The sequence below is a fragment of the Scardinius erythrophthalmus genome, assembly GCF_964197995.2.
Source record: "Scardinius erythrophthalmus genome assembly, chromosome: 9".
Taxonomy (NCBI): domain Eukaryota; kingdom Metazoa; phylum Chordata; class Actinopteri; order Cypriniformes; family Leuciscidae; genus Scardinius; species Scardinius erythrophthalmus.
In genome coordinates this window covers 11685451-11702976 of record NC_138229.1, presented here as the reverse complement: position 1 = coordinate 11702976, position 17526 = coordinate 11685451, and the positions used below count along the sequence as shown (strand labels likewise).

Below are 17526 nucleotides of genomic sequence, written 5' to 3'. Positions count from 1 at the left end.
TTTATAGATACTTTTGGAATAAATGAATAGTGATTTACCTCTAATAAAGCATTGCTACAATGGCATCAGTAACTGTAAAAATTTTTAAAAGCTTTGCATGATGCTGCTAAAACTACATTTGCACTTCCAGTTAAATGTGCATGTTCTTTCTAGAGAAAACAAATTGGGGTTTTAATTTCTAAAGCTGCAATATTGAGCATCTTGATTTTCCCATTCATTTTTATACAGATAGTTTCCCCACTCCTCTTTATAATAACTCTGGTGTAACTTTCACTCTTTCCCCGCCATTAGCAGACATTTCCATCATTTATGAGATAACACTTCCACGCCATTGAAGGAATTTTCCAGCTTTCCGTGTTTTCACTGTTATACAGTAGGGCCGCTATTGCATCTTCTGAAAGAGTAAAGAATCTCCTTATCAAAAGACAGGCGACGAAGAATAAGCGAAAACAAGAGATAGCATATGTAAGCAGATGCATATGTAAAAGCATGTGATAATCAACATTAAGAAGCATATACATCAAAACTGTCTAATGTTACTGAATGAAATGTTGACTGAGGACGAGCCATAGGACTGTGAAGCTTTGGGGTGTTGATGGATGTTTTGATCATCACTCTGAATTCTATCTTGAAGTAGTTTTTGACAAAATGTTACTTTTTTATGAAACTTACCCACATTTAAGTGTTAAAAAAATAATAATGCATGAAGCTAGAATAAAATATATATTTTTTTTGTTTAAAAGCAGAGGGTCTGTTCTTTCTTTTGCCTGTTCAGATATTCATACAACAAAATTATCCGCGGGCCATGAAAGTTTTGTGAAAATGATCAAAAACGCTGGCAGGGAAAGAGTTAAGTGTATAATGTGTTTAAAACGCTTTACCTCTTTTGTCATATCCAGTCTGCTTCTCATCATGTCAGGGTGAATTTGTGATTCTACAAGAGATCTTTCACTTAAATCCTTGATGATGCAAGTATGGCACAGATGAATTTGTCTGTGTAATAAAAGATGAAGTGCACAAGAAGGTTTTCAAGCCGATCTAATCAGAGAGAAAAAGAAGCTCTTTGTCAATGAGATGTTATCTTCGAAGCATCTGCTACAAGCCCTGGGTTATTCTTAAAACTCCACGATGACAGGAAAATGTGCATACACTCAGCCACTTTCATGCGAGTAGAACGTTTCTCCCAAGAACCTGAAGCTGAGAGCACTTCATGCACTCAAACATGTTTTCGATAATTTTCTTCCTCCTATTATCTGCCATGCTCATAATGGACCTTTGCATAAAATGTTCGGTTTTACCTCTAGTGTGCTCGTATTTGGTAGCATCGAAGTGACATCTTTGATTGGCTAAATGGCACCAATTTAATAAAAGTTTGGCTCTTTGTTTTTCTACCCCGGTATGATGCATCTGTGCCGCTAACAGACACACCAAAGCGCCTCTCCAACCCTGCAATTGTAGCACAACAGACATAATGACGTTTTAGAGCCAAAACTGCATATAAACTGAAGCTCAATTTTAAAAGCTGGAATGATGATCACCAAGTATATTGCAGGCGGGGCCTTCTCGATGCATTCTAATTTACACACACGTGCAAACACATACACGCACATACTTCTCACGTTTTTCCAGAGGTGTAATGGTTCTCCCATCCTTTTAATGTGATGGACTAGCCTCTCACCGCAATATACTCGCTGTGTGTAAAAGCGCTCTTTGGCAGCAACGTCGGTCCTATAATTGTTTCTATAGGATGGACTGCACTACAGCTCAGTTCATTTTGAGTGGTGCGATTTGAGGAGTGACTGAAATATCGCGCAGTCAGCATAAAGGAGAAGTAAACACTGAGGTAATGAAAGCAAAGCAAGCTGCCTCCTGTCGAGCACAATTATACTGGAAGGGAATCTTAAAGCTTTTGTTGGAAAGAGGTGACAGGCCTGTTTGTGTGGCTGGAGCTTTAATTCTTTGAGGAAAAGAGTGTAAATTTCCAAGTATTATAGTACTTTCTGCAAAAAGCTTTGCTGAGACCTACAAAAAGTTTTAGCATTCGAAGGTTATAGCATTAGAAATATGATTGGTTATGATTGGTTTTCAGAGACAGTAATAATAGTAATAATAATAGTTTGTTACTAGTAGTAGTAGTAGTAGTATTTTTTATTATTATACCATTTTATTTAGTGCTTTTATTTATTTTTTTATTTTTTTCAGGCTTAGTTTAGGACATTAGACATTTATTATTATTATTATTATTATTATGATTATTTATGCTTTTAATAATATTTTTTAAAGAAAGTCAGGGAGTGTGCAACATTAGAAATGCACTACTACTACTACCACTACTACTACTAATAATAATAATATAATAATATTTTAACTTTTAAAAAAATTACGATTGCTTAACCGTATTGCTTAACGCAGTATTTATAATTTTTAATTAAAAGTCAACCAAAATGAACTTCTTGTCACGTTTAGCCTCATTTACACAGTTTTTTCACAAAAAACAAGGCATGCACTTTATGTCATTTCATTTTCTTTTGGCTGATTAGCAAATGAGAGTTTTATTACGAACACGGCCCCTGCATAGATTAGGGCAACACTAGTAATCATGTCAGAGGTCAGACTCCTTAATTAATTGGATTCTGACTGCCGTACTGAATCAAACTAATAAAAAGCGGCTCTCAAAAACAGGATCATTATCACTGTAATTTTCTCTCCTGCATTCTCAATTACCGTAATGAATCGCTAACAAATGAGATGTTGCTCCACACCTATCAGAAACACATCCTGGAATTTAGCACATATCTCCATTTAATCTCTTCACTTCACTAATAATGACTTTGGCTGGAGTAAATCTTTTTTTAAAACAGCAAGCGTAGGCCTTGGATGTCTGCCAGGTCTCCTCCAGCAGAGAAAGGAGCCAAGAGCAAGTATAGCTTTAAGAAAATGAAGGATCAAGAGACAAGGGACGGGCGTTTTGTTTCGCATTCATTCGGGCTATCTGTTATTGCGTGATAATGTAATGACCGCACGATGCAGCGTCGACGGCCCCCGTGAGCTGGAGCCGTGGGTGTCTCCGATTGCCATTAATCTGAAAAGCCACTCTGCGTGATGAAAGCATTAGGGAGGCATTTCTCAGTCCGTCTCCATCTTATTAGCACTGTGGCAAACACACCGAATGATTAGAAACCGTCTGATCTTTGAAAAAAGCCTGTCGTTTATGCTAATCAGGCCTTCTGATGGACACTGCAGGCCAAAACGTTCCCTCACCAAAAATATGGAGCATTGCAGAGCCTCTCTTTCAACTTTGTCAATTTTTTAGACTAATTTTGTACAGACGTTGAATAGCGTATTGTACTGTAACTTCTCTTTTGTTCTGCATTGCATGCGGCGTAGATGTTCTAAAGCCCAGAAACAAATCCGATCCCTGTTTCTCTCCTTTATTGGCGTGACAGTAGTGAACAAAGGATTGAGAACAAAGTGCTGTCATTTGTTGAATTTCCTCATTACCGAATATTGACGAGATCATTCACATAATTTTCTTTTTTTGTCAGTAATAGAGACCCCTGAAAGTCATTTACTTTTATTCTAGCTTCAAACACGGCCACTGCCGTCTAATTTGAAATATACCAAAAGTGTTTTGGACTGCGTCAGATGTTAACAAACGTATAAACGCAACTTATTATCTAGCGATCTTCAAAATAAAATTACTTCAGTGTACAAATCTTCTTTTAAAGCATAATTTTTCACTGTACATTTGAGGTATATGGGCTGTGTATATCTTTAGAGATGGAAAAAACAAGGTTATTGATGTGAAATTGTACTTTCTTTAAATCAGCATATTCACATCATTTACTTTCCCACATGTCGTTCCAAACCTCTGACTTTCTTTTTTCTATGTAACACAAAAGAAGAGTTTTTTCTTTTCTTTTTTATCCATGGACGTCAGTGGGTTCCAAAGCAACACAGGACCCTCTGACTTCCATTGTTTGGGAAAAATCAAGTGTAACGCAGTTCGTTGTTGTGGGAAGAAGGAGGTGGGAACTGGCGAAAATTCACAACTTTAATAATAAAATAAACAAATACAAAACGAAAGTAAAAGACAGCAGCCCCTCACTGACGAGTGCTGTCATATACAATAAAACAAACAAAACACAAGTCCAGGCCATCTCGATCTCCACTGTCGTCGCTCCTCCTTTTATGCTTCCGCTCATCATTAATCTCGCCACTTGTCCTGCTCGCCACATCAAGCATTCTTGAAAAATGAAATATTCGTCAAAGTATATTTTGTGTTTTGGAAGCAAGTCACCTCTTTAAGCAACACAGAAACCAAAATGCTGATTTAAAGAACATATAATATCCCATCAAGTATGTTTTGAATCTCTTAAGGGCTATATAGCACATGTAACTTAATACAGTGAAAAAATATGCTTTATAAGAAGAGTTAAACATAAGGTGCTGCAAAGAACCATTGAAAAATCTTTATTTTGAAGTAGTGTTTATACATTGTTAGCACCTGACGTTGTCTGAAATGTTATTAATTCAAATTAGACTACAGTGGTGGTGTTTCTGAAATTTAGCATTTTCAGTTTGGGTTAACTATCTAACTAACTATTTAAAGCACCAGAACTTTGATTTCAAAACACTTTTTATTGGCATCTCTGTTTCTTTAACTTCCATAGAACTTTACCATTCCACAAAAGTTGTGTTATAGTAGCCTGGCTAACGTCAGACCTCTTTCTCATTGAGACGTGGTCTGGGAACCACATGTTCATTTTCTCGTATTTGAGGCGTGGTTTACGAATGCCCAGAGCCGTTTACTGGGCGCTACGAATGTCTATCAAATGCGCCTGCACATAGCTCATAGCCAATCGTTTCAATTATACAAGATGACGTATGTAGAGCGACAGAAATTCGATGAGGAAGAAGACGAAATAAACTTGCGTTCTAAACTACTTAGAACACTATCTAAGGCTGCATTGAAGGTAACTTCACGTCTGATGCCATGTTGGATCCATAGATATAAACAAACTGCTTCAGTGTGTCGCATTGACGTCGTCATCGTCTTGCTTCTCCCTCCCCGTTCTGTGATTGGTTCCCTTTTTGAGGGGAAAATCTGGTCCATGGTGTCCAGGCTGTCTAGCAGCGTGAATAAAATTGCGCTGTGCGCAAGGCAGCATGGGGAAACCCAGGCTAGTGTTATAGTAGAAGTATAGGTTCTTTAGATTTTTAAAACTGTTCTTCACACAAAGACAAAAATGGTTCTTCTGTGGCTCTGCTGCGAAACCCCCCCTTCTGGAACCTTCGTTTAAGAGAATAAAAAATTCTTAGTGGAAATTAGAAAACGTATGGTATCAGACTGTAAAAGTTGTACTTTTTCAGAATTCCAGCGTAGCTGCATGATGTAGACATTTTGCAGACCTGAAAAGGTCACTCTGTCTCCTACGCTTCTTTAGTTCTCACATTAATAAAAAGTAAAATCCACACATCACCTTGACCGTAGTTGTTTTGTGTCATCAGCATGGGTGGTTATCTCAAGGTCACATGCTTATTGTCAAATGAAAAGCTAAGGTTGGTCACCTCCCGTTTTAATGCTGTAAAAAACACAAGGTAATCAAACAAGCAATTAAGCATTATGGGAGGAAATAACTTCATGCTGTGCCCTTTGCAGGCTCCTTTCAGGTTTTACAGCTCTTCCCCAGCCCAGACGCGCGCCAAACAGGAAGTCAGCATTTAAGACCGCATGCCATTCATCACTCCGAGAGGAGGAGAATGTTTTACGGGTGGAACAGATCAGTAGAAAAGGTCAGCGTAGAGGTCAGATGTGTGTATTTTGCAGAAGCCCACGAAAAACATGCATGTTCGTTTAAATAAAAATCAAGTTTAAAAAGGAAGTTTTAATTTCAAGTTTATAATAAACTAGCTGATATTTCAAAGGGTCATACCTTTGTCCAAACAGTCACTGATTACTCTTTAGCGAATGGCTTACTTCATGAAGACTCTCTTGCTCTCATTTCTAAGGCGGTAATTTTGTGTTTGTAAAATGAGACGCCGGATGAATTAAAGCAGATGAGGTGATCGTAATTCAGCACACTGCTGGAGCGCGAGGGTAAGAGCAGCAGCAGTCATGGGAATATCTGAACCATTTTCTTTTTCACCTAATTTTAAGTCAGTTAGAATCAGTTGGCAAGGACATGTGGTTAGGGAGGCTTTAATGGAGATGAATGGAATGCCATCCTCGAATTTCTGTAGTCCACTTGCACCAAACAGTCTCGATCAACTCTTCTGAATATCAAGCCTCCTATTCATCTGAAATATGTCTCATTTGTGCAGCTTGTTTATCGTAAAAAATTTGAATTTCGAGAAAGTTTTGTCAAGGTTGAGAAGTTCTTTAGCATCTTTCCAGCCTTTGAACTTCCATTAGATTCACATTTCAATTTGAGACTGTTTGGTTTCAAAGCCTTCCCTTTACATCCATATTTACTCAGTTTAAAGGTATCAAACTTTCTTCTAAAGGCATCTCGGTGTAAAAACCCATCCACCCGAGGTGACGCAGAGGAGAAAGTTTCCTTTCGTTTGATCCCGCCGCTGTCTCTGTCTGGCCGGCGTTCTTGATCCTGAAGAGATTCTGTTTTGGAGAGAACCGTTTTTCACACCAGGCACCTCGCAGAGATGGGGGAATCAAAAAGTGCCTTAGTCAGCTCGCCGCTCAGGGCAGGGGCTGATGGGAATGGGCTCTACAGCTCTTGGGTTCCTGTTACAGTGGATCACTTTCTCCCCAAGTCTCATTTCAATAGTGTTAGTATGCTGCAGCTCAGCAGAGCGCTCCGAGCAGAAAGCACACTGTCAGCACAATCGTCAGCCCCTGCTCCGACTCGAGCCCTCAAAGAGTGTCAAGACGTAGATGTGAAAGTATAGCGAGAGATAAAAGGAAAGGAGAAACGATGGCGATGGAAGTTCTAAAAAGTGAAAAGGTCAGATAAGAGAGAAGAATAACTGAGATGTTGCGTGACATGCATAAAATGGCAAACAAACCATAACACGCTGTTTTATTCCTCCTTACATTTGTATTACAACTTTTATTTTATTGAATTTTTTATATCTTTTCTTTCTTTTTCAAATGCATGTACACTAACTACCCTTAAAAATTTTGGGGTCTGTAAGATTTTTTTTTTTTTAAGAAGTCTCTTGTTACATTTATTTGATCAAAAATGCAGTAATAATGTGAAATAGTATTACAATGCACAGTAATTTTACAGCTCTGTTTTAATTTTTTATATTTTTTCCTATGATGGCAAAGCTGAATTTCAGCAGCCATTACTTCATTCCTTAGTCACATAATCCTTCAGAAATCATTATAATATGTTGATTTTCTACACAATAAATATTTCTTATTACTATCAGAGTTAAAACAGTTAAATATTTTTGTGGAAAATGTGATAAACATTTTTTTCAGGATTGTTTGCTGAATAGTGGGTTCAAAAGTAAAGCATTTTTTATATATACATTTGTAACATAAAAATATATATTTATTGGAACTGTTTCCAACTGTGTGGAAAATATATATATATTGGAACTTTGGTCTTTACTATGCCAATAAAGCTGTTTCTGAATCTGTATAAGAGATCATCAAAAAGCTATAGAAAAAAGGTTAACTTAAAAAAAAAAAAAAAAACAGTGAAAAGGAAGGAGGATTGGGTGCAGTTAATGACAAAACAAACAAACAAACTTAAAAGTGGTCCGTACAACTTGGCATTCCACATTCCAAATCTTCTGAAGCAATGCAATAGCTATGTTTAAAAAACAAAACAAAAATGATAAGTGAACAAATCAGTTAGACAGTTATGTGAACTGAATCAATCAAATAATTGAAAAAGTGTAAGTGTATTTTAGTAAATGTAATTAGTTACCAAAAGTACTTGAGTATCTTTTTGGCTACTTTGTAGTTTTACTGATTATTTTGCATGGCATCTAACTTTAACTTGTTTCTGCTATAGAGAAGTGATTCTGCCATCTAAGGGCGTTGACGGTACTATATCTTATGTATTTTGCCTTTACTCACCTAAACTTGTCAGCAAGGCTACTTTACGTGAATGTAAGTGCATTAGTAGGTAGTTGCTGAATCGCAGGTGTTTGATTTGGAGATGAACTCATGATGACTGCAGCCGGTGATGAGACCGAAACTAGAACATCCAGTGCAAGTAGACTTTGATTTATTTAATTTTACTTAAAGGAGAACTCCGGTCAATTTTAACATTGAGCTCATTTTTTGTACATTTGGAGTGCTGTCAATACAGAGAACAACGACAAAAATCGGTGTTGCCTACACCGAGTTATTCTATTTTTAAAATTTGCACCCTGTTGACTTCAATGGGGCAAGTTTTAAACCTGCTTTTAGCCTCTTAACATCCTTGATGTGTCATTACAAGTGCACAGAAAATGTGCACTTGTAATTTGTTTTCGGTTGAAGTCCAAAGTAGTCGATTGCCGAGTTCACGCGCGTGATCATAGGTAACTAAACCTATGCGCGTGAACTCGGCAATCGACTACTTTGGACTTAGACCGAAAACAGGATGTAAACACAGGTATTTGCGCTGGCTTAAATAACATCATTTTTACACATATCTTTCACATCTACTGCAGTCAGATTCACTCGTGTTCACTCTGAAGGAATCACTCACATTTTCTGTGCACTTGTAATGACACATCAAGGATGTTAAAGGTCCCGTTCTATGCCCCTTTTCACAAGATGTAAAATAAGTCTCTGATGTCCCCAGAGTGTGTATGTGAAGTTTGAGCTCAAAATACCCAACAGATCATTTTTTACAGCATGTTTAAATTGACATTTGTTGGGGCTCAGAAAAACGAGCCGTTTCAGTGTGTCCCCTTTAAATGCAAATGAGGTGCTGCTGGACGACACAGGGGGCGGAGCTTCATGAGCTCGTGCTCAGTCTGTCAGGAAAAATTCATCTCACGGAATGATGATAATATCAGAAACTCTCAGTAACGGTGTTCATTTCGAGTCGGACAATAATGCCTACAGAGTCAGAGTGCTGTATAGAGATGAAACAGGTATGGTTTAGTAGTTTAATTACGGTTATTATAACGTATTTGTCATCTGCTTGTATGTATCCATTATTTATTAATAGCCTACAAGTCTGCTGTCTGAATGATGATCAAACATATACTGATGAGTTTAATAAAGTTTATTGTACATCACACAAAAGATGAAGCGTCAGTTTTACTTCAGAAAATCACCGTAAGAGCTGAGTAAACACAGTAGGCTAAGTTATAAGAAGTGCGCAAGTAGCCAGTAGAGTTGAGGGAGCATTCCTGTGGGCGGAGGTTAGTCAAGAAACGGTTCTGGTGATGTCACTAATGCAGGATGTAGAGGGGTGTAGTCCAATCGAGCCGTTTTTTGTAGTCAACTTCTATTAAATAAAATATCTCGCTTGGCATTGAACTTTGAGCTTTATAATTTTACAGATATTATTTATGCTCTAACAGCAACATTACACACTAACTAAAGTTTGAAACATGGAATCGCATGCAACGGGACCTTTAAGAGGCTAAAAGCAGGTTTAGTACTTGCCCCATTGAAGTCAACAGGGTGCAAATTTTAAAAATAGAATAACTTGGTGTAGGCAACACCGATTTTTGTCGTTGTTCTCTGTATTGACAGCACTCCAAATGTACAAAAAAATTAGCTCAATGTTAAAATTGACCGGAGTTCTCCTTTAACATTATTTTATTTATCCACTATATTGACGAGACCATTTTGAAGGATATTGGTTTACTTATGTACTTGAGCTTGACTGAGGCTGTTGTGTCTTCCTTGGTTTATTGCGATTTTGAGGTGTGCAGTTTTATTTAGATTTTAGAAAATATCAACTGTTTCTTATTTTCGCTGGTATGTTTCGCCCTACATTCAGTATGAGTAAAATGCTTAAGGACTGTTAAAATCAAATACTCTAAGACTTTTACTCAAATCATATTGGAATTGGTACATTTTAATGGAGTTATTTTCGCTGCAAGGTGTCTGTACTTTTACTCAAGTATGGTTTTCAGGTTGGTTTTTACACCTCTGGAAAAGTGATGATTCGTTCATTATTCTGATATTCTTACTTCTAATATGAACTCTCGTGAACATGTCAATGAGAGCTTGGTTGGATGTCCAGATTTTGACAATATCATTTTGATATGTTCATCACACAAAGCTATTGAATAGCTTCAGGAGAGTGATTTGAATGGGCAGATTTTATTATTCTTTTTTTTTTTTTTTTGGTGTATTTTGGCAAAAGTGGCTGGAATATTATTTTAAAAATCTTTTTTTGTGCCTCATGGAAGAAAGCAAGTCATACGGGTTTGGAATTACATCAGGGAGAATAAATGATGACATAATTTACATATTTAGGTGAACTATTCTTTTTAGAAGCAATGGTATGGTCTGCAGGACAGCCGTCGTGAAAAACGGTGCTCGTGTGACAGCATTATTAGACCAGGAAGGTAAATTGATATGTAAATTGAGTGTGCGACTCAGAGAATAAGGAAATATGAACCTGAAATATGCTAGACCTTCGCATAGAGCGAGAACAGCTTTTTTCCACTCCCGTCAGCAGAGTGCAATAGCAGGCAAACCGAACATCTCATATCTGTCTCCTCTGTGGGGCAGAATGTTCTGGAGAAAGAGAGCGAGAGTGCATTAGGCAACACAAAGTGATTTGTCCTCATGTTGTTCAGGTCGTACTGAGAGAGCAGAGACCATGCTGAACAAAAGCAAGCAGCACTCGCTCATTTATTGGAGGAACACTGGAAGATTGGAGTCGTTCATCAGGATGATGCTCACTGCTTTGTTCGTCAAAGAGAGACGTTTTGTCAATACAAGATGCTCTTTTTCTCATTAGATTCCTGAGAGGCCTGTCAGCCATACAGACGTACAGTGAGAACAGATTTAGAAGATTTGTGCTCCTCAATATCCGCATACACACCATGTAATGGAAATGTATGTTTCCTATTGACGTATGCAGCATAGAATCCACACATTTTCATCTAATCCATCCATCCATCCATCCATCCAGCTAGCTATCCATCCAATGTCTGTCTCTCTATAATTGTTCTATCTATCTATCTATCTATCTATCTATCTATCTATCTATCTATCTATCTATCTATCTATCTATCTATCTATCTATCTATCTATCTATCTATCTATCTATCTATCTATCTATCTATCTATCTATCTATCTATCTATCTATCTATCTATCTATCTATCTATCTATCTATCTATCTATCTATCTATCTATCTATCTATCTATCTATCTATCTATCTATCTATCTATCTATCTATCTATCTATCTATCTATCTATCTATCTATCTATCTATCTATCTATCTATCTATCTATCTATCTATCTATCTATCTATCTATCTATCTATCTATCTATCTATCTATCTATCTATCTATCTATCTATCTATCTATCTATCTATCTATCTATCTATCTATCTATCTATCTATCTATCTATCTATCTATCTATCTATCTATCTATCTATCTATCTATCTATCTATCTATCTATCTATCTATCTATCTATCTATCTATCTATCTATCTATCTATCTATCTATCTATCTATCTATCTATCTATCTATCTATCTATCTATCTATCTATCTATCTATCTATCTATCTATCTATCTATCTATCTATCTATCTATCTATCTATCTATCTATCTATCTATCTATCTATCTATCTATCTATCTATCTATCTATCTATCTATCTATCTATCTATCTATCTATCTATCTATCTATCTATCTATCTATCTATCTATCTATCTATCTATCTATCTATCTATCTATCTATCTATCTATCTATCTATCTATCTATCTATCTATCTATCTATCTATCTATCTATCTATCTATCTATCTATCTATCTATCTATCTATCTATCTATCTATCTATCTATCTATCTATCTATCTATCTATCTATCTATCTATCTATCTATCTATCTATCTATCTATCTATCTATCTATCTATCTATCTATCTATCTATCTATCTATCTATCTATCTATCTATCTATCTATCTATCTATCTATCTATCTATCTATCTATCTATCTATCTATCTATCATAAAATGACATGACAAAATAACACCTGTATTTCAGAAAGTAAGATGTTAAAGTGGTGCAGATGTAACTGTTGTACTTTTAAACATCTCATGGATGGATGATGGTTTTGGATTATAATCAGCCTAACAAAACGTTAGAAAAAATGAATGCAAAATCATTGTCACAACACACACACACACACACACACACACACACACACACACACACACACACACAGTATTTTGGTGTGCTCTTGTCATTTTCCTGACAGCATAGCTGAGTGCTATCATAATAAACAGCTGTTATATTTGCTGATATTATCACATTTGTCAGATTGCATTCATAAAACAACAAGAGAAAGTTACGATCTTAATGAATGGCGTGTTTTCTAGTTTTGATGACCTTAACCTACCGTTCTTGTTTATTTGGCACATTTGTCTCCTTTTTTTTTTTCTTCGTTCTCCTTGACATCAATGACAATATGAGTCGAGGTTTCCACAGTCACACAGCTAGCACACACACACACATGCACAGGGGGATCCATCCGTCCAGCCAATTAGTGGCGTTTACATGATGACAAGCTTGTGTTTGATTCAGCCAAATAAAATCAGCATCAAACAGAAGTGATGGAGCATGATGAACACTGGGAATCGACTCCACTATGTGGTGCATACACACGTATGTATGTGTGTGTGTGTGAGTGAGGTGCACTTGCCAAAGACAGAATCATTCAAACTCAGCCTCAGCCTGCCAACTGGCCATGGCCTCATCATTACTGCCAAATTAAAAGCCAGAAGCCTCCAGCTCATCTGTCTCCCTTCTGCCGACTCTTATCACAGGCTCGGCCGTTCCCTCGCCGCGCCGAACGGAGAGCACGCTTATTACGGGAGCCTTGGAACTCGCCCCAAACCAATTATAATCAAAATATGATTTTAAAATGTACTAGTCCTTGATTGTAATGAGAGAGTTCTACATTTTCTTCTCAGATTAGCTGTCATGAGTGATTCTTACTTCGAGACAAATTACCGAGGGGAGTTTAGGCTCAGGGACAGGGGAGAAGAGAACCTGAAGAAAGGAAATGTAATTCCCTCATAGCTTCTCTCATTAAAGCGTAATGCTGTTTGCAAAGGAGCATAAAAGATTAGGCAGTTACACGTGGGAAGATGCGGAGGCTGATTCGGTTCAAGAAGATCTTCAGTCAAGCATCCTCATGACCTGCTGTAAGGTACGGAGGAAAATAAATGGCTTTCTAGACACACTCAAAGGCAAGTCATATTCGGCGTCCATATTGGTTTATAGAATTATATAGAAGGAATTATAAGCTGAAGGATTTATATAGGAACCATAGGAAGTGCTATGTTGAATGATTTTTAAAAAGTTTTTTAATTAAACGTATTAATTAATTCAACTTCATGCTGAATGTTTATTTTATTTAGTTATTTTACTTTATTATTTTAATTACTGGCACCTTATTTTTATTTAATTATTTACTACATCAATCCTGTAACAACTCGACCTCCCCTTTATTTTTGTTCTATATTAAATAGAAACCTGATTTCACAAGGGAATTTTGAGCTTGTGTTTAGTCTCATATTCAAGCTTCCATCACAGACACAGAGTCAAACATGTTTATGATTATCTTATGCAGGGCCGTGCACAGACCTTTTGAGGGGCATGTGCTGAAACTGAAAAAGGGCACTCCCCTCCCTTTTTTTATATCAAAATTATTTAGTAAGCCTACATAAAAGGAAGAAATGGTCACGTCTTCATGACAAATTCAATAACACAAAATAATAGTCTCAAAAGCTTTAGATTTATTCACGATTAATAACAACCATAATAATAATATAGATAATATAGATAAACAGGGTTTTAAGGGCCTCTTAACCTAAATACAACAGCAACCTTCTGTTGCTCTTGTGTACTCCCTCTTTTTTAAATTGCATTTATGGAAATATATGTCAAAAATACTTGACTCATACATAAACATGTTAACCAAATAATACAAATTAGCTTACAAAACCAAACAGAATAGCTAAAAAATTCTGTTTTTTTTAATGAACTTTATGCACTTTTTTATGAACTTTGCAGAGAAATATATAAATATATATATATATATATAGAGAGAGAGAGAGAGAGAGAGAGAGAGAGAGAGAGAGAGAGAGAGTTCAGATGCAAAAGCCTCTAAGTGCCATCTGAAATTTTCTTCTAGAATGATCATTTTTATCAAGCTTGTATATTTAAGTTCAGTAATTTCACTTAAATGGCAATTAATAGCTAATTTTCATTGCCATTTAAGTGAAATTACTGAACTTAAATATACGAGCTTGATAAAAATGATCATTCTAGAAGAAATTTTCAGATGGCACTTAGAGGCTTTTGCATCTGAACTCTTCATATTCTCTTTTTTAGCTATTCTGTTTGGTTTTATAAGCTAATTTGTATTTTTTGGTTACCATGATTATGTATGACATTGAGAAGAGGGGAAGGTAGAGCAATGAGTCAAGTATTTTTGACAAACTATTTTGAAATATAATTTGAGTAATTATGTCCAAATCAATTCCAGATTATAAGAAACTAAAGCCATGCCTTTACTATATCCAACATGTATCCGCCTACCTGGCAAAAATTTGATACTGTGCTGTGGAGGACAAGGGATGTTGGTCTCTTGAAGGTCTCTTATTCACTAAAAATATTTCACAATATTACTGTTTTTGCTGTATTTTGGATCAAATAAATGAAGCCTTGGAATGAATTATTACATCATGAATTACATTCTGCATGATACAATATAAAGATTTCACAGTGATCTTCTGTAATGTTTTTTTTTTTTTTAGTTACTACTACAACATTACTGTAGTAAAACCATGTTTTACTACATTTTATACATGTGAGGATGAGCGGAGAGTATAGAATAATATAGATTAAAAATTAGCTAGATAGCGAATACATGCATATTAACAGCCTTGAATTAACCATAATTAAATATTATTACCATAACATGATTAGCCTAAATGTTAATAAATTAAGTGTATCAGCAATCATAAATCAAAGAAGAAATTTCTTAGAAATATGTTACCTAGGTGATGAGGATCGCTTTGTGTAAGTTCCAGTACGAAACAGCGCGGGGGCGCGCCTGTTTTGATTTTCCGATGGTAAAAACAAATTATATGTTGTTGTATTACTTATCAATATATAGTTTTTGACCAGCGAATGTGTGCAAATGTGCATTTTTTTGTCCGTCATTGGCGCAGGCGGTATCACATTACATTTTCATCAACAGGTTACAAACTAGTTTGTTTTTCCTGTTGTAAAATACATTTGGCCAAAATCGCATTTTATAAAAGATGAAATACTACTGTATGCACATGATATTTAAGTTATTTGCGTTAGGCTATGTAGGCCATTGGCTATGACTAGATGGCAAATGCTAGCCTAGACCTCTCTCTCAGGCGACGTCCCACATGTCTCAGTCAGTGAGTCATCAAATAAATAAAATATGAGCCTTTATAGACATAGTGTTTAGTAGTACTTATTCAAATAACAAGATATTTATTTACCCTTCGCAAAACTTCGTTCAGCTGCTGTCTACTGTGCGGCTGCTTGTGGAACTTCAGTTGATTCAGTGAATATAGAGGAGGCGGAGTTATCAGCTTACTGACAGCTTGAGGATCGAATAAGATTTACACAAGCTCGGTTTAAGAACTTTCATTGGCTAAATATTTGTAAAACAGACAGACAGACGTAAAGGATGACCAATAGCATTGATTAAAAAAAAAAAAAAACCACCACCAAAAAAAGGGCACTTCGGAGTGTGAGGGCAAAAAGGGCATGTGCTCTGCACAGGTTGAGCCCTACCTGTGCACGTGCCTGATCTTATGCAAGGATTGTATAAAAAGGCATACTTGTTCACTTAAAAAATGTGAAACTGCTATTATAATTTCATTACCATGTGCCTTCAGGAAACGCACTTCAGGAAACTTTTTTTGCGTAAACTGCAACTGCAATTAGTTGACAAATGACTGCGATGTTTAAAATGTTCCAGGAGCTTTTATACTGGGTATGTTGCACTATATTGCTGCAGGCGAAGGCAGACGGTTTCAGAATCATACCCACGGAGACCCAGAACACCAGTGGGTATTTTTAGACATTCCAACGTGCCCTCAGAGACTACTCACAGATGTGCTAGTGTGCTCAACACACACATATATATGCAAAGACAAACTTTTATCAGGGCATACACTTATTCAGACTCGAATTTTAACAGTTGTATTCATGTTTTAGGTGGCATACTCATTCAAACACATTCAGACTCAATTAAAGTCAGCATGAAAGGGAAGTTTTGAAGTCTTTTCTTCCCTATTATGATGTATATCCGATTGAAACAGCTTTTGGAATGAGAAAAAAAAAATGTAGGGCTGGTTTGATTTCGTCCTTCGGGAATTGATTGGATCGTAGGAAGTTGGGCGTAACTAACTAAATGGAAGCAGATCTGAATGCAACATTCTGTAAAAATATAAGAATCTTCAATTATGTTTTTCATGGTGACTTTTAAGTATATACAGACTGGAAAACAGTGATTAATGTTACAGCTGAGGCTATTATATGAAGGAAACTTCATCTCCTTCAGCAGCATGGAAATAATCGTAATCTTTTCCTCACTCTCGAGTCCTGAATTGCAATTTTATGGCTGGTTTATAAAATGCACCTTTTTATAGGTGATTTTTTTATCTTTTTTATGCGTTTCAGACATTGTGGCTACATCAAAGCGAAGCAAGATCCAGATGAAGAAAAAATGCAGTTTCAGAACGGGAGAGGTACGGTGGCCAAAATAGCTCGCACACAAACACACAAAACACTCATACATAATGGATTGTCAAAACAAATGGTTGTTTTTAGAGGTAACATAAATGTAAAAGGTCTCTCTTCCAGCTATGAGAGTGGGATATAAATCAAAAACTCTTATGCTCAACCTCACTGTGGAGTTTATCTTTTCCAACATTTTTAGGAGACCGTTTGGGTTTATGGTCCAGTCGTGTCTTGGTTTTCACTTGGACTCAAAATCCCTGTGTGAAAACATATGTGATCTTTTTTTCTTCTTCTTCTTATTGCAGTGAAACTGCCAGGAAGCAGGACGTACATTCACCCCCACACTTATGAGGACCCAAATCAAGCCGTCCGAGATTTTGCCAAGGAAATCGATGCCTCTAATATACGTATAGAGAGAGTTATAGGTGCAGGTGAGAGTATGACTCTTCTGTAGACCAAATTGTGGAAATAAAATCACTTTGAATCACAAATATACATTATACAAATGTCGCTACTTGCACACTAGGGTTTGTTCACTTCATAAAACCTTTTTCTGAATGTTTTAAGGGCGCAAGTTGCAGTTCTTTGATAATGTATGTCAAAGAATAGAGATTTGTA

At 36.4% G+C, this 17526-nt stretch overlaps 1 protein-coding gene across 1 annotated transcript in view; it reads left to right on the top strand.

Annotated features, from left to right (window-relative positions):
* The window catches only part of epha4b (eph receptor A4b), a 138936-nt gene that overhangs the window by 88378 nt on the left and 33032 nt on the right, over positions 1-17526 (top strand). Inside the window, exons 9-10 of the mRNA XM_081374875.1 lie at positions 16849-16916; positions 17214-17339. Coding sequence (XP_081231001.1) covers positions 16849-16916; positions 17214-17339 — 194 coding nt within the window. The remainder of the gene's footprint in view (positions 1-16848; positions 16917-17213; positions 17340-17526) is intronic.